The sequence below is a fragment of the Phaseolus vulgaris genome, chromosome 2, assembly GCF_000499845.2.
Source record: "Phaseolus vulgaris cultivar G19833 chromosome 2, P. vulgaris v2.0, whole genome shotgun sequence".
Taxonomy (NCBI): domain Eukaryota; kingdom Viridiplantae; phylum Streptophyta; class Magnoliopsida; order Fabales; family Fabaceae; genus Phaseolus; species Phaseolus vulgaris.
This window is the reverse complement of record NC_023758.2, coordinates 39,465,417-39,486,882: the sequence shown is the minus strand read 5'-3', so window position 1 is coordinate 39,486,882 and position 21,466 is coordinate 39,465,417. Positions and strand designations below refer to the sequence as shown.

The window sequence follows — 21,466 nt, the reverse complement described above, 5'->3', positions numbered from 1 at the left end:
AATGAGATAAGAAGGATTTAATGAGGTTGAATAGAGATCAAATTTGAAGCCATATTTAGAAACTTGCACATATTTATTATGTTGTTTATTGACTTATGATCTTTATTTTGTTTTGTTCATCAGTGTGTCAAGATCCCAAAATACATAATAAAAAGAGAAAAAAAATACTAAATAATTCAATGTTTTTGTCAGCTTTTGTACAAAGATAAAATTATTGCTTAGTTTTGGGACATATAAAACATCCTCTAATACAATAAATTAAAAATCAAGTTTGTACAATTATAAAAATTAAATGAAACATTAAATCGTTAATATTATATATTGATCCTCAGATCTCACAATGGAAAGTATTGTTGTCAAATTGGTAAAGGTAATTTTAATAAAATGGATTTTAAGAATTAAGCGTAAACGAGAGTATGATCAAATTAATCTCAATACTGAACATATGCATAATAGAAGGAATTGAATTTTGGTCTAAAACAAAAGGTTATTTTCTTTTATCCAACACTCTGCAACCACATAAAACTATTGGAAAAAGAGATATTTCTTTTGTATTCAGTGATGAATTTATAATTCCACTTAAAATATTCTAAGAAAACAGAAGTAGGATTGTTTCTTCCTCCACTTCCATACCTTCTTCTCTCATCTCCATAAATTTTCAAATTTCTAAAAATGTCCCTCCATAATATTTCGGATTACGAATTTGGAAGTCATTTTTTAAATTTGTAATTAGCTTTCAGATTAAATAATCCGGAAGCCTTTTTTCATATACATGATTATTTTTTGGAATACATAATCCGGAAGTCTTATTTAGCTTATGGATTATGTAATCTGAAAGACTTTTTTCAAATGAGTTTCTGGATTACATAATCCAGAAACTACTCTATGGGGGTGACACAAAAAATAAAAATGTATTTTCATGTTGTGTATGGACGTGGCAGAAGAAAATATGGAGGTGGAGGAAGAAACAGTCCAGAAGTAGTTATCTTTTTTTGTTGAAGAATAAGGGAACTATCATTTTTTATTTCATCACTAGCAAACCCAAAAGTTGAATAGAATTATTAAGCCCACTACGATTTGGGCCTTCTCACCATGCAAAGAATATCTTGAAATCAAGGCTGCTTCTTCCTGCACCTCCATACCTTCTTGTACCACCCGCATAAATTTTTCTTATTCCAAAAATACCCTTTTCAATATTCCGGATTACATAATCCGGAAGTCTTTTTCTAGATTTAGAATTAGCTTTCGGATTATGTAATCCAGAAGTCTTTTGTGATTAGCTTCCGGATTACATAATCCAGAAGTCTTTTCTATATATAAGATTAGCTTCCGGATTATGTAATCCATAAGTTTTTTTTCAGATGTGTTATTAGCTTCCGGATTACATAATCCGGAAGTCTTTTCTAAATATGAAATTGACTTTCGGATTATGTAATCCGGATATTTATCCGGATTACATAATCCATAGGCTTATTATTTCAAATTCAAGGGGGTGAAAAAAAGGATAAAATGGTATTTTCATATTTAGTATGGGGGTGGCATAAGAAGGTATGGAAGTGTAGGAAGAAAGAGTCTGAAATCAATCTAGGAAGTATTTTCTTCCTATATTCATTCATTTAATTGATTTTATAACTTCAAATCAATTTAGAAATTCAGAAATAATAAAAAACATATTATTCAAGATAAACTAATATTATTTTAAAATTTTAAATAATAAACATGCAAGCATACAATTTTCTTTGAAAAATATATATATAAAAAAATTTGGAAAAAGAATCCTCCGTACAATAATAATAATATAACTATATTACCCCAAAAAGAACATGTCTACATGCAATGTTTTCGTGGACATGGAAGAATGGCATGCAAGACAATGTATTCATTCATCAAGTCAATTTTCGCATTTATTTGGGCAATTCCTTAGTCTAAGAAAATTGTTATAGGAAATTTTTCTATAAAGTTTTTTAAGAGATAAAAATATGAAAAATAAGATATAAAATTTCGATAAATTAAAGTTATAAATAAACCTTAAAGAAATTATGAAGAGAAATTTTACAAAATAATTTGTATTTTCTTACATGTCTTTATATAAAAAAAAAAAGGTGGTTGAAAGAAAAATAATTTGATTAGTAGACTGTGAAAACACTGAACTTGTACCCTTTGTGTCGTTGTCTTTAACAAGGCTTCCAGAAGAAAAAAAGAAAGCATTAATTATAGTAATTAATTAGGATAAGAATAAGACAGTGGAAATAAGCACTAACAATGAGATTCTCCACGTGAATAATATGCACAAAGGTATAAAACAATAATAGTGTTAGATTTTGAATTAAAAATATTTAAAATGTTAAATTTATTTATTGTACTCACTATGAAAAAAAAAGTTATGATGCATTATCTTAGATTTTAGCACTACCAAACGTGTTCCGAAGATCTTTATCCTGAACTTGTGATGTATTATTATATGTTAGTTCCTATCACTGTCATCACCCCCACATTGCTTTTTCCTTCTCATCACTTTGCTCTTTCACACCTTTTTCTATCTTGCTTTTTGGCAAATGTTAATCAGTGTTTTAAGAGAGGTACTTCAAAAAGAAAAAGTATTTTTGATTGGGATAAGTAGAAGTATGTTTTGTTACAAGTTTCAAATATGCTCTTGTATATCTTTCAATATATTTTTAATTCTTTCACCAATTTCAAAGTGTATTTGATTAGTAGGATTTTACTTGTTTTAGTTTACATTGGAATTTTAATATTGTTTGATTGATGATCCGTGTTTTTTAAGATGTGAAAACATTAATGAGTTCATGATGCAAATGTAGTGTGGCTTGTGCTGCAATTGAAATGATGGCATGTGTAGAATTGAGTGACGAGAAAACGTGGTTTTAATGCCCTCCGTAATTAAACTTGAGCATTGGACCAGTTCATGATTTGTGTGTCCAGCAGCCATGAAAAATGTCCAGAACCAATGTAACGTTTGAAGAGTAGAGTGGGTTGTGGGACCAATAGATCCTTATCTGAGGGACAGTGTGGGGTCCCCAATCACTGTATTGCTTCTCCTCCCATCAGCAAACAAACATCAAATTTCTGTTCTTGCCCCTTTCATATTTGTACCCAACTAATTCCATCTATTTTTATGTGGACAAATTCTATATATGAGGTTTTCATCAGCTTGATTAAAAAAAAATTAAATAATATATAAACAAATTTGGATAATAATTTGTATTAATGAATATAAATTATAATTCATCAATGCATTTTAAAAAATATTATTATTTTATGAAATGGTCTCCCTCACTAATTTACATCTTGATTGATCTAAACTAATTTAAATCGTGAGTCAAATTAATCAAGTCTAAAATGGGTCAATTTGATTTAAATTATAATTTTTTAGTCTGATATGATTTTTTTTTTATTTTTGTCAAACCTATTTTGATAGATACTTATTTATATATATTTTTAAGTTAGAGAAAGACTTAAAAGAAAAATTACGTTAAATCAACCATACTCTAAAGGATATAATATTAATAACAAAATAGAGATACTATGCAAATACGATTATACTATTTGATGAAAATAATATTGATTTTTTTTTGGCACAAGTACTAGTTACCCATGAACTTTAAATAATTTAAGGTTAAAAAAAGCTTATTATTTGCAGTTGTTACTTTATTTTAAGTGATGATTGAACCTCTGTTTGATTAATTTATTTGTGTTGTAACTTTTAGTTAGTTTTTGTTTCCTATAAAACCGTTTTAATTTGTTTATTTTTGGTTTACTTAAACATATACCAATGAGATTTAGTATTTACAAGATCTTCAAAACAGATAGTTTGTTTGTCTATACTATTATCATGGTGAATTTCTTGAGATTATGTATTTGAACAATTATATTCCAAAACTAATGTAGATAGTAATGCTTAATTAGTTTTTCAATTTTTAATGTTTCTATCGTAAAACCATATTATTCAATGTTTTTTAACGTAAGAATGTTAAGTTTCATTAGTTGAAAATGTTTATGTTTATAGAGTAAATCAATAGAGACCTTTTAAAAAAGTTATGTAAATTGATTTTAGTTTATACAACAAATTTAGTTTAATTTAATTTACCTCTTTAATTTATTTTACATTTTAGCTTATAAATGTTATTAAGAAAGCCAATATAAATTAATTATTATAATTATGTACACACTTAAAAGAAATTCGGATTTGACTTCATTTAGAGTTGTATTTTTAAAACCAGATGAATCTAAACCCTATTAGAGTTTGCTCTTTATTTATTCCATTAAAAAAAAGAACTACAAGTTAAAGAAAAATATTTTTTTTATAATTTCATTTCTTAAAGCTAATTTTCATTTTGTTCTATTTTTTAATTTTTTAATTTACAATTAAAAAATAGTATCTGTATATTTATTTATTTTCCTTAAAGAAACATGGTTGGACTGTGCACGTACCACTGTTTGTGTCGTGTCTATCCCTCGCCAACACTTGAGCAGCAAGAAAAAACCGCACCAAGACAGGGTCAAAATGGTCAAAATCAGTGGCAGTCCTGTAAATACCTTCCAAAACAAGGGTCATTTTTTCAACATCAATTGTATATAAGCAAATCCATCGTCGAAATCTCTCACACACAACACAACACAGAAAACAAACCAAAGCAGTAGCAAATTTTGTCTTCTGATCTAAAGGCTTATTTGCTCTCACTTCTCACCCTTCTCTTCTTCACCAAACAAAGAAAACAGAAATGGCAGGTTCAAGAGCTAGCAGCATGATCAATGGAAGAAGCATCCCCAGGAGGTTCTCTGGGCGTCCAAGTCCAAAGCGTGGACAAGTCAAGGTTGGAATTGTTCTGGGCCTCGCAAACTCTGTTGCTTCCATCTTCTCTCGCAACAGAACCAGAGCCTCTGCCACACTTTCTCACCTTGCACACTAGCTTTCAACCCGATGACACCAAAACAACGAGCTACCAAAATTTTGATCCTTTTTTATGTACAAATCGGGGTCCTTTTATTCCCTTCTATCATATGTTCATATGTAAATCTCTTGCTTTCATGCTAATGAAATGTTCCCATCGTTTCTTCTTTATCTCCGACTCAGTTTATTTTTTTAGTTCGATCTGCAACAATGGATGAATCTCAGATTCTCGATCCTTTTTAAACATGCCCAACAACAACTGATTAATCGCATTGATTACTTCTATTAAAATTATAATTAATGTTTTAGAAAAAAAAAATATAAAACTGGAAGAAGAACTTAAAAAAAAGATAAAAATAGAAATACCGGTACTGCATCGTACATAAAAATAGTTGAGTAAATCTAAATGATAAAAGTACAACAACCGGTACTACTGTACAGGGTTTGTTTTTGGACAGTGGGCAATTGAATTGTTAATCTTAGATAATTATATGCAGAGTTCATTAATGATGGTTACAATTACAGAGTGATTTGAAAATGAGCAAAAGAAAAACAGGGTACTTACTTGCAACATTGACTCATGTGCACGTGCCCTCAATTTTGTGGTCTTCTTAATTTTAAATTTTCATCCATTACATCAAATGAAGCATTACCAAGACAATATGTCCTTTTCAGATTTCGTAGAGGCAGGGGAATGGTGATGTCAAAATGTGGTCACGTTAAGATTAAGTGCTCTGATTCGGATGAAAATGAAGGGTATGATGACTAAGCTGAGGAAAGCGACAAAGCACAAGTGGTTTTAATTATAACAATAATTGTGATTAACAATGAGTTTAACAACTGTCAGTTGCAGTGTTATATCTTACTAGCAGTAGTATTTATTTATTGTACGAATCTATTGCTCCCTCAACACAATCCAACACGATCTTAAACCTACCTATTTGAATATTAATGCTTTCAGTGCATTGTATCAAGGACTTTTACTTTGCAAGATTCAGAGCACCGCAATTAACCCACGCATCCTTTTTAAGTCCACTTAGTGTCCTCCTTTTCTTTCATTCTCATTTTTTTATACCTTTCAGATACTATTGCATCTAAAAAGTCATTGTAATAAGTCTTTTTGAGTTTAGTTATGAGTTATGGTAAGGAATTGAGATGAGGTGGGAGTAATGAAATAATGGGTAGTGGGGCATTGATATAGCTAAGCGACAAAATGACACCTAAAAGTGTTTGGATTCTCCAAAATCATAATCGTTTTTCTTCCTTTTCTAATTGAAGGAATCGTGCACGTGATTTTTATGCAGTGCAAAAAAAAACTTTGTGCTTATCTTATTCATAACCTCCTCAAATTAAAATACTTTTCTAAACCGCAGCCTGGTGTGGCCTTTTAAATATAGCCGGCGCGTGGGACCATCTTTATCTTGTCGTCTTCCCTCACCCATATCTTCTCCTGCAAGTTTTTTTTCTTCTTAAATCAGATTCTTTGAACAATGATAACGTTCTTTTTTTTATATATTTCTTGTCACCCACGTTAATATTATAAGCCATTTTTCACTTAAATCATGACAAAACTAATGCACTGATGTTGATGTGTAACTGTATGTATCTATTTTATCTTCGATCTAAGTCCTTTACAGATATGTTTTAAGAATTTATAACAATTGATTCAATTATTAAAGTTTTTTTACTAATTGAAGAAATAACATCTTACATGAAGTGAAGAATTTTGTTTACTTGGTGATGAGTATCAGCATCTTGACTATTTGCCCATTTCTCTTTTTCTATGTTGGCCTTTGTTAAACATTCAAAGTCCAGAGGATTTGCTTCTGTTAGGTACTGTTGACCATGCACTTTCCCTTCTTCCTTTGTTCTCTTGCATACGATTCAAAGCCTTGGTAATGGTAATATTTGACTGTTGACCTTGTTATAGTATGAATAAACAACACTTATATTTTATTTTTATATACTTCCATCACTTACACACAGTTTCATACATCTTTTATTTTTATTATGTCTTTCTAGTTATGAGAGGACAAATTAGTACTGGTATTATTGTACTTCTTCTTCACTCCTTATAATTTTTTTAAAGTTGAGACACATTATTAAATATTGCTAAAGAAAACATCAAATATTGTTTTAGTTATTCAATTGATGCATTATATGAGACACATGGAGAGGAACAATGAAAGTTACTAACAGTTAGAATTGTTATTATTTTATGAGCAAGTATTAACAGTTAGAGTGGAAGTTAAAGTTTATAAAGAAGGTATGCCAATTTTGTTGATGGTAACTAATTGATTTTCCTTTGTTTAGACAAATAAGGTGAAGATGGAGATGTTGAATAACATAAGACGACAAAGAGTTTTTGACTAAAACGTTGATGGGTCAATATCTAACAAAGAAAAAGAGGTGCTTCACGACCCCACGTAATGAAGAAAAGTATGTAGGTGGTTAGAAAAGGAAGGTCAAAATTGTCAACAAATGACCAATTATTTCAAACCCACTGACAGAAGAGTAGAGAGAAAAGAGTATGGGGAATTGAAATGAAACAAACCAAAAGATATACAAAGACAAATAAAGTGGTGGTTTAGCAGAAAAGAAAGGGCTTTTTTGTAACCAAACTTCACTGCAGCCCCTATATAAGTGAAAATCTTAGAATTAGTTGGTAGAATTTGTTGTGTTGTGGGCAAAGAGGTTAAAAAAGCAGGAAAAAAATCTCTTAGATTTTTTTTCTGCAAACACTTTTTTACCATTATAAGAGAGGATTGTGAAGCTAGAATGGAACCCTCTTGCTTGTATTTTGTTAACTAAACAAGTGTAGCTCATAATTATTTAAGGATATAGAGATAGATCGGTGTTTGTTTTCTAATACCATCCAATCATTTCATTCTTCTAATACATCATTTTATTTTACATATTAATTTATACATAAATTAATTCATAATTTCTTTTTATTTAAATATTTCTAGAAAAAAATATTTTAAGATATCCTTAGTGTGTTCAAACTTTTCTTATAAGTGAAAAAAAATATACAAAAATGAATTTAATATAAGGTTGATAATATCTTAACATACGATTATATTGTAAAGAATGTTACTACAAAATTGTCTTCGAGTAATGATAGATTGACATTTTTAAATAACATCTAAAAGTACTTGACAATCAACTATATTATTATTTAACTTTAAAATTTTATTTATATTAATTTTTTATTCACATTGTGAATATTAAAAACATCCATTTAACAATTTAATATTTTTTTTTAATTTAAAATATTATTATAAAGGATGGTCAAATTAAAATAAGTTACTCTGTGTCAAATAATATTTTTTTCTAATTTTTATTGAAAAAACATAATTTTATTATTAAAAGGGATTATAAAGTGAAAGTGAGAAAAAAACCAGTGTCAAATAAATTTTTTTCTATTGGTATAAAGAGTCATATAGAATATTTTAAAAAGGAAAAATTAGTAAATCAATTTAGTGGGAGTTGTGTCCATGAACTAAAAATATACTATTGATATTTTATATTATTATTATTGAAAAATATTTTATGATACATGCATGATAAATTAAAAATATATTGAGATCAAGATTAGTACTTAAGATAGATTTATGTCATTTTTCTTCAATTGAGATCTTCTCGTCTCTTTTTTGTTGTGATTGTATAAGAGTTGAGATGTAATCTAACAAGAAAATCATTAAATAAAAACTAATTTTAAAAATAAATAAATAATTAGTTATTATATAGACTAAAAAATTTATTAATATCTAAAATAATCTATATTATTAATAAAATTTATAAACTAGTTTTTAAATTGATATGTTAATTAAGATTTTAATGATTCGTGATTCTAAGTGAACACTAACGAGGCATAATAGGTTAATACAAATATATTTTGTAAATACAAATATATTTTGTAAATGAACATGTTTCATGATTTTTTTATTTTTTTTTTCATTGATATTTATTCTGTTAAAAAGTGTTTATTTGAACAAATTTAAGATTAAAACCTCTTTTGGATTTATTTCATGTAGATATAAAAAATTATTCAAGATAGACATCTCATTTGAATAAAAATTTAAGTTTTTTCAAAATTTTCTAACACTTTTTTATCACTTATGTCTTCTTAACTACCCAGTACTTGTACATATGATAATTTATAAGTTCTTATAGTTTTTTTAAAATATTTATAATAACTTGTAGATTTCTATAATATTATAATACATTTGTAATATGCTACTTTATATACGATTTTGTTTAATATTTATATATATTTCATATGTGTAGTTGCCTATAAATTATATACTTTTATATGCAAAAATTTTGAACTAAAAATGAACAAAATATTTTTAATAGATGTTAGTTTAGTATTATAACAGATATAAACACTCAATTTTATACTATGAGTTGTAATTTTATGATGATTAAAATATTCAACATAAAAAATATAATTTATTGTGTAAGTTTTTAAACAAAAAATTAGATATTTGATATTACATATATTTAATTTAATTATCTAATTAATATAAAAAAATCTAAATAAAAATATTTTAATGCAATAGTGATTTGATATTATTAAAAAGAGAAAATTTTCATCATTATTCATTCTCATCCTATAAACAAATATACTAATTAAATGCTATATCTTGATGAGTTTACTTATTTTTATTAAGTTTGTACTTTTTTATATAGGAAATCAAAGTTGTATTCTTTACAGACATAAACTCTTTTTTCCAGTAAAAGTTAAAACATATCAATAATAGCTTTTTTAAGGATTTGAAGTTATTGAAGAATGAGTTTGAGTGTAGAAGAAAGTATTTACTGAATTGGCTTATAAAGATATGAATCTGGTCCATTCTATAATTAGAAAAGCTTCTGAATTTATCAATGCTTTTATAAATAGACATCTTTAGACACCTCTTTAAGTAAAAATGCTGGACACTAATTTATGGCACTATAGAAATCAGTTTTATTAAACATATTTTTAGTGTTTTACCAAGAAAAACACTTTTTTTATTCTTTTTTTCATCTACATATTTAACTCTTTAAATTTCAATAATCTTTGTTTTTAATATATATGCAGAGAGACACACTTAAAAGAGTAAAACGTTTCATACACCTTGTTTAAAGTATAACCAATTAATATTGTAATTAATAGTAAAAATTGAGTAGTATATAAATAATATAAAATAGATATGATATCATTATTTTATAATATTAAAAGTTACTATTTTATCCTTTGGTTAATTTGATTAAACTTGTTGTGAAAACCTTGTCTATTTTGATGATATGACATATGATGAATTATGTTAGATTTCAGATTAAAATTGATGTTTCTAGGGTCATTTCACTCATTAAAGATCTCATTTCTCTAGTGGGCAATTTGTCTAAAAGTCTTATGCGTGTTTGATTTCAATGTGCTTAAGTTTCTTTGGTATTAATACTCGTAATGGTAAATTCTATCTCCTCTTCTTGTTAGATGTTAGATGAGAGTTTACTTATTCAGATTGGGTAAAAATAAACATTGATGGTGTTGTTAGGGATTCTCCTAATCTTGCTACTTGTGGTGGTAATTTTTATGGGAGTACGAGAGAGTTTATTGGTTGTTTATCTGCTTTCCTTAATGTTCAAATTGCTTTGGTTGTCGAGTTTTATAGATTTATACATGCTATTGAACAAGCTCAAAAGATGAGTCTTACTAGTTCATGGCTTGAATGTGATTATGCCTTAGTTTATGCTGCATTTATTGTTATAACTAATGTTTCTTGGGGATGCTTTGTAATAAGTGGAACACTTGTCTTAACTATTGTGAGAAATCATTTAAGGTTTCTCACATTTTTCGTAAAGGGAATGCATATGCTGATAAACTTGCTAACTTAAACTCTATTAATAGAGAATATTTTCATGAGTATAATATGTTTCCATTTAATCTTTTCTTAAATTTTTTTATTAATAGGTATAAATTACCTATGTACCGATTTTGTTAATATATGAGTTTTGATCTAGTTTTTCCATATTTTCTGGTATTTTCTCTTTTATGTGAAGATGATTGTTCTTACTTGAGGTGTCAGCATAAATAAGAGCTTTAAAATATGCCTAACAAGAGAGCTTTAAAATAAAGTAAAAAAAATTACTATTTTATAAGATTTATTTTTAGAGTGAATAAAAATCAAATCAAATATGACACAATTAAAGTCTAAATTTCAATAATACATAATTTTTAATATTGTTATCATGGTTACTATTATTATTACCGTTTTATTAATTTTGACTTATTTTCATATTTTAAGAAAATAATTAAAATTATTGATAACTGGTTAGCTATGAGTTGATTGTTGATAGATTTTGTATTAAATTTTCATTTATTTATTTATTCAAAATTTCAGACCATTATATGTTAAGGGGTCTAGTTTGTGTAAACTACATATAATATATATAATAACTGTTCAATTCTTAGCTTAAAAAAAACTAGACATTAGATTGGATTATCAGTCCTCGAATTAATCAATTCAGCTTTGGTTTTCAAAGGAACAAACATTATAAGTATAATTTCCTTGTGTTTTTTAGTATTGTTAGTCAATCTTAATTGAAATTTTACCTCAACATCGCTCACCAATTATTACAAACATTTATTGTGCAAATCATTAAAATAAAACTTTAATTTAACTGAAATACTTCAAAAAAAATATATCTAAATGTTTTCCTCTTCAAAATATATTTTTTACTGCAGATTTTTCGTAAAAATAAAAAACCTTTTAAGTATATGAATTCTTTTACTACCCCTTATTTCGACCTATCTTCTCATACTTGTTAAAAGTTTGTCATGTTATGGGTAAGTTCACCAGCTTCAACCATCATACTCTTTTTTTTTATTACAAACCCAAAATGTAAAAAAAATTCGTTAATAATGTAATTTATATTTTTGTTTATTTGACTTTAACACACAGGAAAATATTAAAAGAAGAAAAAAAATACCATTCTACTCAATTCCTCTACAAATTACCAGAATCGACAAATTAAAGGCTACAACAATAAATAAGTAATTTACAAACACTATTTTTTATTTATTTTGGCTATAGAAGTTTTCTACCATTTTTTTTATAATGAAGTAAGTCGTGTATGAAATTGCACATAATTTCTTATGTAGGACTTCAACAACCAAAAAGGTTTTACAATTACAAATTACATCAATGATTGTTGTACTATAAAAATTTGCCAATAATTCTAATTTTGAAAAAGATTTTAAGAAATCAACTCTATCCTACTGTAATTGTAAAACGTGGAGAAATTGTAATTTCCCCCCAAAGGAATACATGCACCAAAGACTTAGCCAAAGTAACGAGGAAAAAATAATAACTGGTTTTGCTTACAATGAAATTTCAACCTATCCTACTGTTGTCTCTGCCAAAGAATAATGTGGTGGCCCAGTTTACTGCCACGTAAAGCCTGTTCCTCCAGCTAAGGACACGTGTAAGATATGCAGAGCGCCATATCATCCAGCTAACAAAACCAGCAAGTGACAACCCCTTTGCATCCTACACAACATATGTGCAGAACGAAATCAGAAACTATTAGTTCACTTCGCAGTGTTTTCTTCTTTGCATATATAACTACATTCTTGAAGCTGGTAAAGATAGAATTGGAAAAAAATCATATATTATACCTTCGTCTGTCGCAGATCAACCAGTGCTTTGTAGCCACCTACTGATGCCATGCTCCCAATATGCTTATACACAAAAGGCTCTCCAAGTGGCGTGTCTTTTGCAGTGAAAGCCTTACCTCCATTCTGCTTCCCAATTTTGTTGAACAGCTCCACGAGAAACTTCCCCTCCCTTTCAGCAACCTATAGTCAACGATTGGTAAGTACATAGTACATAAACACCTTTTGATGCTTGTTTTTCCAGCATAGAATGGAATATACTTTTATGGAGTATATGACAAGAAAGGTTTCTTGATTGTAACTACTATTTTCATGTGAACAATGTCATTACTTATTCATGAGTCTTGTTAGCTGCAATGCAGGGAATGACTAAGCCTAGCTTCAGAGGAAAACTATCTTATATTTCAGCAATGTGAACAATGACAGTTCATATGATCTCCACACATAGATAGTGCATATCAATAAATACTCTTCATTATGCCTCCTTAGAAGCTCCCATAAGGGTCATCAGGAAGTGGCTTTGCAAAATTCCATGCTTAAACATAAATAAAAGTCAATTTCAACTGCAAGTACGCTCTATGATTTTCTCATTGGATAGAAGGACATCATAGATCAGCATAAATTAACTTCATTTTGCTATTTACTTGGTCACTTTATCCCTGTTATTTGGCAAAACAAAATGGATAAAGGCTAACCTGAGCTAGAGCTGGAAGCACAGGCCTTCCAGTTTGTTCAAGAAAACCAGCACAATCCCCAAGGGCAAACACATCTTCCACAGAAGGAACACGCAACCATTCATCTACACCAATTCTGTATCAAACAAAGAGAACAATTAAATGGAGATCACATATTAATGAGTAACAATGTTTTTATTTTCCTTTTTGGGCTGCACATACCTTCCTCCTGGAGATTTAGGAAGATTTAAGGTTTTCACAAACTTAGAAGGACCAACTCCTGTGGACCAGACCAAGAGGCCATAAGGAACTTTTGTTCCATCACTCAGAATTATCTCTTTGCTATGCACTTCCTTCACTACCCCTCGCTTAAGACGGACCCCAGACTGATAAAACATTGAATGTCTCAGGCTTAAACTTGAAGGTTTTGAAACCATGAACTATTGGCTAATCCAGACAGATTAAAAGTATGTGATAAAAACTAAAAAAGGTTTACCTTTGTTAAGTGCTTCGTTGCATACTGCCGTAGGCTAACATCAAAGGATGACAGTATCTCATTTGCCTAATCATAAAAAAGTCAACATGATGGTTAGGTACACTAAATTTTAATCTCACTCACAAAATAGGCTAAAATGCATGGAAGTAAATTCATCCAAGTACCTCAATCAGTGTAACGTGAATGTAATCTTTGACATGAGTATAGCGCTCATGAACATCCCTCGTGATGAAATCACTCAATTCACCACTAAACTCCACTCCTGTAGGGCCACCTCCAATAACTACACAGTGTAGAAGGCGTTTCTTTTCTTCTTCCGATATGCCTGTTACACGAAAACGTTCTTTGCTCTTTGGTAGAAAATGACAAGTGCATAATTATTAACAAAGTGAATAAATTAAAAATAAAAATTGTGTATAAGAAATTTAACTGGCTCTTGCTAAAGAACAATACTAGAAAATAAAGCTCTCGTTCTTTTTCAGGTGAAGTGATAAAGGTGAGTTGAAGTGGAAAGAAAGATCACTCAGGACAGAACATGTGACAAAACTACAGTGGAATACCTCAAAATAAACTATGATGGAGATGTAATACCCACCCGGATTTTCCGAAAGCATCAGATTAAGAAGAAGTTCCTTCCTTATTTCTTGAGCATGGTTCACATCACGAAGAAAGAAGGCGTTTTCCGTTACTCCCTTGATACCAAAAGTTAAAGCCTCAGCTCCTGCTGCAATGACAAGCTTGTCATACGCGACTTTAAATTGGTAAGGCTCTCGGGGCAATCCGCCATTGTTGACTGCCTCACAATAGACCTGTTTGCATGAAATAAAAATGAGTAGGCATTTTACTACACAAACTTCAGAAAGCACTGCAGCTTTTATAAAAGTTTTGTACAAATAAAACTTTTTATATTTCACATTTGAGCATTCCATGACTCCATGAATCTGCAGAAAACGTAAAAATAATACACAAAGGCCAAAGGTTGTATATCATTCTACTCACTTCATGTTTGCCTGTGTCGATGTCAGTGCAAGAAGCTAGAAAGAAGAAGGAGTTGGGGTCTTTTGCCAATGCTTCTTGTATTCTGGTGACAGGCTCAGCCACAGTTCTGAATTCCAGGGTTCCAACACATGTTGAAGCCAGCAAAGGAGTAAAAACCATGTGATTTCTTGGTGATATGCACACAACATCATAAATTTTGGTGTCAAGCCCTTTGAGGAACCGACAGGCAGCCCAACCCGTACCAAGAACAACCACCCTAGGCTTTTCACCTGGCTTTGTTGCCTCTAGTCCTGCATATATTGGCTGATCATTCTCCAACTCTGACTCTGACTCTGACTCCTGAACAACCGTCTGTGAGTTAGCAGAAGGAAACTGATGGTATGGAGTTCCTGATATTCCCCTCATTGAAAAGTTCACGCAGTTATGTTCCTTAATTGCTGGAACATATGAAAACTTCCCATCTGAATTGAAATTTACATGGGAAGTTGTGTCGCATATGCTTGTGTATCCTCCCACCTTGAAGAAATCCTTTTCACTCGCATAACTACCGTAAGCACTTGCTGATTTTCTCAGGTTGGCCCTGGCAATCCTTGCCAATGCCATTGTAAGAGAACAAGCCTTTTACACTTTCTAAGCTTTCTGAAAAGATCAAAGCTCAGAGGTTTAAGGGCTTTCAAGTTTGAACAGAAGAATGAAATGTTCTACAAGATATATACAAGGTATGCAAATCAGGTGCTTCTGAGCATTAAGCAGAGACAAAAGAGAGTTCGAGGGTTGCAAAGAAATCAACAGTAATTAATTCCAAGAAAATGGGACGACAACAAAACAAAAGTTAATATAGCTTTGCTCATCAGCCTTAGTAGTTGCGGAGAGTGTAAAGTTTAGAAATTCCAATTTTACAATTTTACCATAACTTCAAGTAAGTGACCATTGAATATGACAAGCTATGGAATATAATGGACACTAAACCGAGTCAAGTGCTATTTTTTTGCTAGATCCATCGAACATATTGTGTGCAAAAAATGATCTGTTACCAAAATGCTGTGAGGGATTCATTATAAGCCAGACAACCATGATTTTTCACTCTTTTAAGCTAACTGTGGATAATTTTTTAGCAAAACTTTTGTACAGCATGAAGATGATGGTGGGAGACAAAGATCCAAAGAATTTATCGAAATGTGAGATTATAAATCCGCTAATGACATTGCATTGAAAATAAAGAACATAAAATTGAGAGGAATAAAAGTTTCATTCGACAAATCTGACTAACATTGAAAATTGAATACCTGCTTGAAATCAAAAGTAAAGGAATAGAAAAATGATCACCAGTTTGGTTTGTCAGGGTGAAGTAGCTAGAAATATTAAGATAGAAAAAATAAAATGCCAGTGAAGTGCCCAGGTTCTTGGAGAGCAAGAAAACACGTTTTTCTTGTATATAGTTTTTCCTATTCTTAAGACAAAGACGATTGTATCCCTGTAAAATGGCGTTTGTACGCAGAAAGTGGAGGACAGATAAGACTTTGGGCCATTCCATCTTTGACCGTAAATAGAAAGTTCCGTCAATGTATGGTGGGGACGCAGTGTTGAACTTTGATCAACGGTTGATAGTGATGGTCATAGAGGTTGCGTGTCAAATTAAATGTGTTCTGCACCGCTTAATAAGCTCCTGTGATGGCGGCAGCATTTTTTTTGCAGAAGTGTATTGGGCTTTGAGCCCAAGGAAATGGGACCGATCAATTTTATAGTGGGTCTTTTCTTGCGGTAACCTTTGACGATTTTTTCTTTTTGCACCTCCATGTTTTCATTTTACTTCTCATAAATATGAAAATCCTCACTTCATTCTTCTAGTTTATAAAAAAATAAATTTCAGACTTTATAATCTGAAAGTCATTTTTTAGTATAAAAAAAATTCTGAATTATACCATTTAGAAGTAATTTTTTATTTTTAGATTGTACAAAGATTTTACTTTCAAAATTGTTTAAGCCAGAAGTCACTTTTTACTTTTGGAATACAAAATCCAAAAGTAATTTTTGCATGAAAAAAATAAACTTTCGTACTGTACAATTTTTTCAAAAATAATTTTTTACTTCCACATTACATAATCTAAAAATAAGTGGAAAAAACTTTAAGATTACAAAATCCAAAAGTCATTTTTCATAAAAAATAATAACTTTTAAATTGTGTAACCTGGTTGAGGTTGGGAAGGTAATGTTGCAGGTGTAGATTAAAAGAGACTCTGGCTGAGCATGAGTGTTGGATTGCAGATTCTGGAGTTAGTTTGATGCAGACTATGGTTTCTTTGGCAGATTAAGAAACAAAAGTTTATAACTTTAATTTCTACAGAGCAGTTGAACTTTTTTCAGAATTGTAATATGGGAATGATGTTACAGTTCTCATCAGGATTATCTGCTGTGGGGAACTGGATAATGATAAGTTGGTTCTTTTGTGGGAAATGAATACTAGGTCTAAGGGTTGCTGATGTTATTTGTTTTTTTAGGGTTATGAAGATACATAACCCATTACTAAGATTGAAATATTCTAAAATATCATATATTTATTTATTCTTTATTTTGCCAATAAAAAATCTTCCAAGTGGAAAAAAAAATGAGAAATAAAAAATTATACAGCCAAAGAGTGGTGCTGAAAAGAGATAAGGAAACCAATAATGTAGAAGAAGATGAAATATACTAAGGAAAATTTATATTTTATATATCTCCGTGTATAGGAAAAAACCAAGGGTTGTCAAATAAATATTCATAGCGTATAAGATTTGTTTATACTCTTCCCCTTAGGAAAATGTTATTCTAAAATGTAAAATTTATATTTTAGATTAGTTTACCATAACTCTTAAAAAAGGAATAAATAATTCCAACTTCAAGAGAGGAAGAGAATGAGAGACGTAGAGAGCTTGTGGAGATTAAATTATGTAACTAAAATTAGACATGGAGACCCTGCAGTCAATAAAGATAAAAGTCTAATTAAATAAAAACAATAGGGATTAGTTTCATAAAATCTGCACTCATCTTCCAATACAGTATATATATATATATATATATATATATATATATATATATATATATATATATATATATATATATATATATATATATATATATGGAGTATGTACTCGTTCAAATACACTAAGTATCTGGAAATCCATCTAAGATTAGAAGAGGGAGGTAATAAGTCATGAATTTATTTGATTAATGCATAATATAAATTTTCAGAACATGCACCATATTGAGAAATGAAATGCTTTCAGAGAGTTAAGGCCAAGAATGCATTGTCAAATTCCAAATTGATGGTTGCAAACAATGTTTGGAAAACACTAATAAGCCAATGAATTTGCCTATCTCCGGAATGTTTTGCGTTGGAACATTCAAGGAACACCAAGAATGTGGTTCTCAATCATCTAGTACAGGAATAAAGTCTGATTCAACATTGCCATTTTTTATATAGCTTTGTTTTAAGTGTCAAATCAGAAATGACTGTGACTATGCCTAATGCGTGTAGCATGCTTGGGTGATAGGTGTTGGTGGGTCCGTGAAAGAGCCATTGAGTATACGGTTAGCAACCCAATGGTTAGCAGCCTCAGCATAATGAACACTGTCCCAACTTATATACTGCGAAGGGTTTTCACAAGCAGAACCAAACACGTCTTTCCCATCTGCACTCCCTAAATTCCCACACCAAATGTGTGTGTCATTCACATGATAGCCACAACAGATCTTCATTGGATCCACAAATCCTGAAAATTAAAAACAGTTTATGTGCATGTTAAACAGCTCTGCCTAAAATGATTAGGCACCAGGAAAACCATTGTCAATGTTCCGTTCCCATTGCATTCTCCAAAAGCAGCTAAATGAAGGTTAAAAAAGTTATAACATCAAGAACTAATGAGAATGTGTGTTTATTTCAGCAAACATCTATCATAAAACCATATGAAATATTGCGTTAGTTTTAGGTGAAAGGCACCAGGGATTAACTGAATCTTGTGAAATTACCTTCAGTTTTGGTATTACTGATTAGTGCATACTTTGCAGCATAGGCATCTACATAAGTAATTGCAGCCTGTGGGAGCTCTGTCCTCAGTTTGATGATTCGGTCTTTCAGATGCTTGTTAAATTCAGTAGCCATCTCATTTTGATCTTTCACACATCCATACTGGTCAAGATAGCCAATTGGTATATTGTGCTTGTAAAATAGTTGTACCGGCATGCAGCCAAAGGGGCTAGTGTTGTGTATCCAGAATGACCTCCCTCCTTGCTCGTAAATATTCTGCAAACAGTTTATTAATAAGATTTATTTTAGACCTTTTTTTCCAATAAGATTCTATATCTAAGTACTTGTATCCCACATGCTAAAATCAACTGATGTATGTCAATCTCTATATAAGAAAACTTCTACAAAATATTCAATTCATAAGTTGATTTAACTTCAAAATTCATCAAAACACAAGGTCTTTGTGAGTAAGAATGAACATAGAGTTGTAATGTACTCAATTGCTAGTTCTAAGGCGACCTATTGCAACTTTTCAAGTGAGCCAGGGGGATACTTACTTTGACTGCATTGGCTAACTGGTTGACAATATCCGGCATGGATTCACGTATTTGGTCAAAATTCATCTTTCTAAAGCCAACTGAGAGATCATTTTGACCAATGTCAAAAGTGTAGAGAGCCTTAGAGAACTCCTCAGGCACTGGAAGCTTGCTCCTTTCAAGTGGGGTTTTGGCTAAGTTTCCAACGAACAAAAACACACATGAACAACAACGGGCTAACATGACAAGGTTTCAGTTTGTTGAACTATAACTGCTTTCAAGGCACAATTACCTTCTTCGTAGAGTTGTTTGGTGCGTGCTTTGAACTGGTTAAATTGCACAATCTGAATGTCGAGCGAAAAAGGACTTATCCCATATTGAAATATGGTTTCATTCTGCTTCCTAATGGTGGATCCCCCAGTGGCAAAATTTGCCCCATGCCGGTAATTGGTTCCAAGGGAATTCAGGTAGGCACTTAAGTATGGCAAGTTTAGCTTCTCAGCTGCACAGTAGAGTATAAATAGCAGTGTTGAGTTAGAACTAAAACTACTTTTACTGACACAAAGCTAAAGAAAATTGCAGTGCCTAAGTGGTTAAAATGCAAAGTTGGAAAGAGCATAACAGAAAGAGATAAGGGTGTTTCAAAGTTCATTATTACCTATGAAATCTATAATGAGACGGCCATCACAGTCCCTTCCTGAAGGCTTATGAAAGAAGCCCTCGCCATAAGGTGCAGGAATTGGCACAAATGAAGCTGATATGCCTCCAGTATCTGAATTGGAGTCCCCAAAGTTGTAGATTGCAGGAAATGAACAAGTGGGTGAGGTTTTTGGCTCCACACCCTTCACAAACACAACACAAGAAAGGAAGAAGAACCCCACAAAAAGTATCCCTAACCCCATTTTTCACAAAATGTGCCCTTTTAGCAAAGGAGGAGCACCCTTATATATATAGATAACCAAAAGCACAAACACTTGGAAGATACCCTAAGCCTTAACTGAAGGACACAGAATCAAAATCTTTGGGCAAACCACGCGTAATGAAGCAGATATTTTTAGACTGTTTTGTGCTTACAGTTGTCACTTAACTACATATACTGTAATAAGACACAGCTGCACAATCGAGCAACTCGCCAATAATTATCACATGATAAGCTTCACAATTTAGCAACTCGCCATTAATGGTCACATGAAGAGAATTTTGTTTTTTAAAATTAAGAGAAATGAATGTTTTATATACATTTTTTTTAATTTGTGTTATCTTTAGAAAATAGTATAGTAGATCATGCTTAAAACTAATGGGTAAATTAATCTAGAATTTTAGAGTGAAGAGATGAAAAAAAATCCTTTTGTCAATGTAATTTACCTCTCTTGCAACATCTATTTGCATAGAAGTTTATAATTTGCTTAAATTATGTATGGTATTTTAGTTTCAAAAAGTAGTTCTTCATTACTACAGTACAGTGCTTTCATGATTAAGACTAGTACAACATCCTTATCATGCACGGGTCAATGTGTTGGGTTGCAATTATATTGTATAAAAGCAAATGATAGATAAAAAAAAAAACTATTAAGCCAAGTACTGAACACTAGTATATGATACTAAAGAATAATAGTGATATATTAAATTTACAGTAAGAATAAATACATCACAATTTATGGTTTAAAATCGTAAATAAAACATAGCTAACATGATAGAAAGGAAATAATAGAATAGCATTTAAAAATAATTAGAAGCAGGGTTGGAAAACGAAGATGCAAGTTAATTTTTGTAAAAATATAATGAACTACTTATCTGCAGAAATAGAGAAAAATAAATTGCAGTGTAAAAGAAATAGAGGTTGATGAAATGTTGTGAGGTAAAAGAGAGTAGGAATAGAATGGCATAAGTGATTAAAAAGCAGTGAGATAATTTTGAGTTGAGTGTGTTCTTTAAATATTGTATAATATGTATGCAAAAGGGGGAAATCAAAGGTGACCCAACTTTGCAAACCAAAGGGAATGAAACTTGTAACTATTTCTCCATTTTTTTTATGTGTAAATGAAGTAACCGATATTTTTGCAAATATTTTGGACATACACACCGTAAAAGGAAACATTTAACGTAAAAGAAAGTAAATATGAATTTGTTTAATAGCTAACAATAATGATTTAGCATAAATAAAGTATTTTTTATTAAAATTTCAC

At 30.5% G+C, this 21,466-nt stretch overlaps 2 protein-coding genes across 3 annotated transcripts; both read right to left on the bottom strand.

Annotated features, from left to right (window-relative positions):
- Positions 1 to 12,030: 12,030 nt before the first annotated feature.
- Positions 12,031 to 16,211, bottom strand: LOC137811987 (internal alternative NAD(P)H-ubiquinone oxidoreductase A2, mitochondrial-like). Of its 2 annotated transcripts, none has more exons than XM_068613849.1 (9): positions 16,068 to 16,211; positions 14,742 to 15,380; positions 14,338 to 14,551; positions 13,907 to 14,067; positions 13,743 to 13,808; positions 13,469 to 13,632; positions 13,268 to 13,382; positions 12,576 to 12,755; positions 12,031 to 12,447 (listed from the first exon to the last, which is right to left on the bottom strand). In XM_068613849.1, exons 2-9 carry the CDS (start codon positions 15,342 to 15,344, stop codon positions 12,292 to 12,294), a joined length of 1,659 nt encoding a protein of 552 aa, XP_068469950.1. In that variant the 5' UTR covers positions 15,345 to 15,380; positions 16,068 to 16,211; the 3' UTR covers positions 12,031 to 12,291. The 2 variants fall into 2 exon arrangements, with proteins under 2 accessions (XP_068469950.1, XP_068469949.1); XM_068613848.1 differs by having other exon boundaries at positions 16,028 to 16,149.
- A 1,797-nt stretch (positions 16,212 to 18,008) lies between these two features.
- LOC137811986 (GDSL esterase/lipase At5g14450-like) lies at positions 18,009 to 20,661 on the bottom strand. The gene is made up of 5 exons (XM_068613847.1): positions 19,939 to 20,661; positions 19,573 to 19,782; positions 19,302 to 19,474; positions 18,747 to 19,020; positions 18,009 to 18,490 (listed from the first exon to the last, which is right to left on the bottom strand). Exons 1-5 carry the CDS (start codon positions 20,180 to 20,182, stop codon positions 18,243 to 18,245), a joined length of 1,149 nt encoding a protein of 382 aa, XP_068469948.1. The 5' UTR covers positions 20,183 to 20,661; the 3' UTR covers positions 18,009 to 18,242.
- Positions 20,662 to 21,466: the final 805 nt, after the last annotated feature.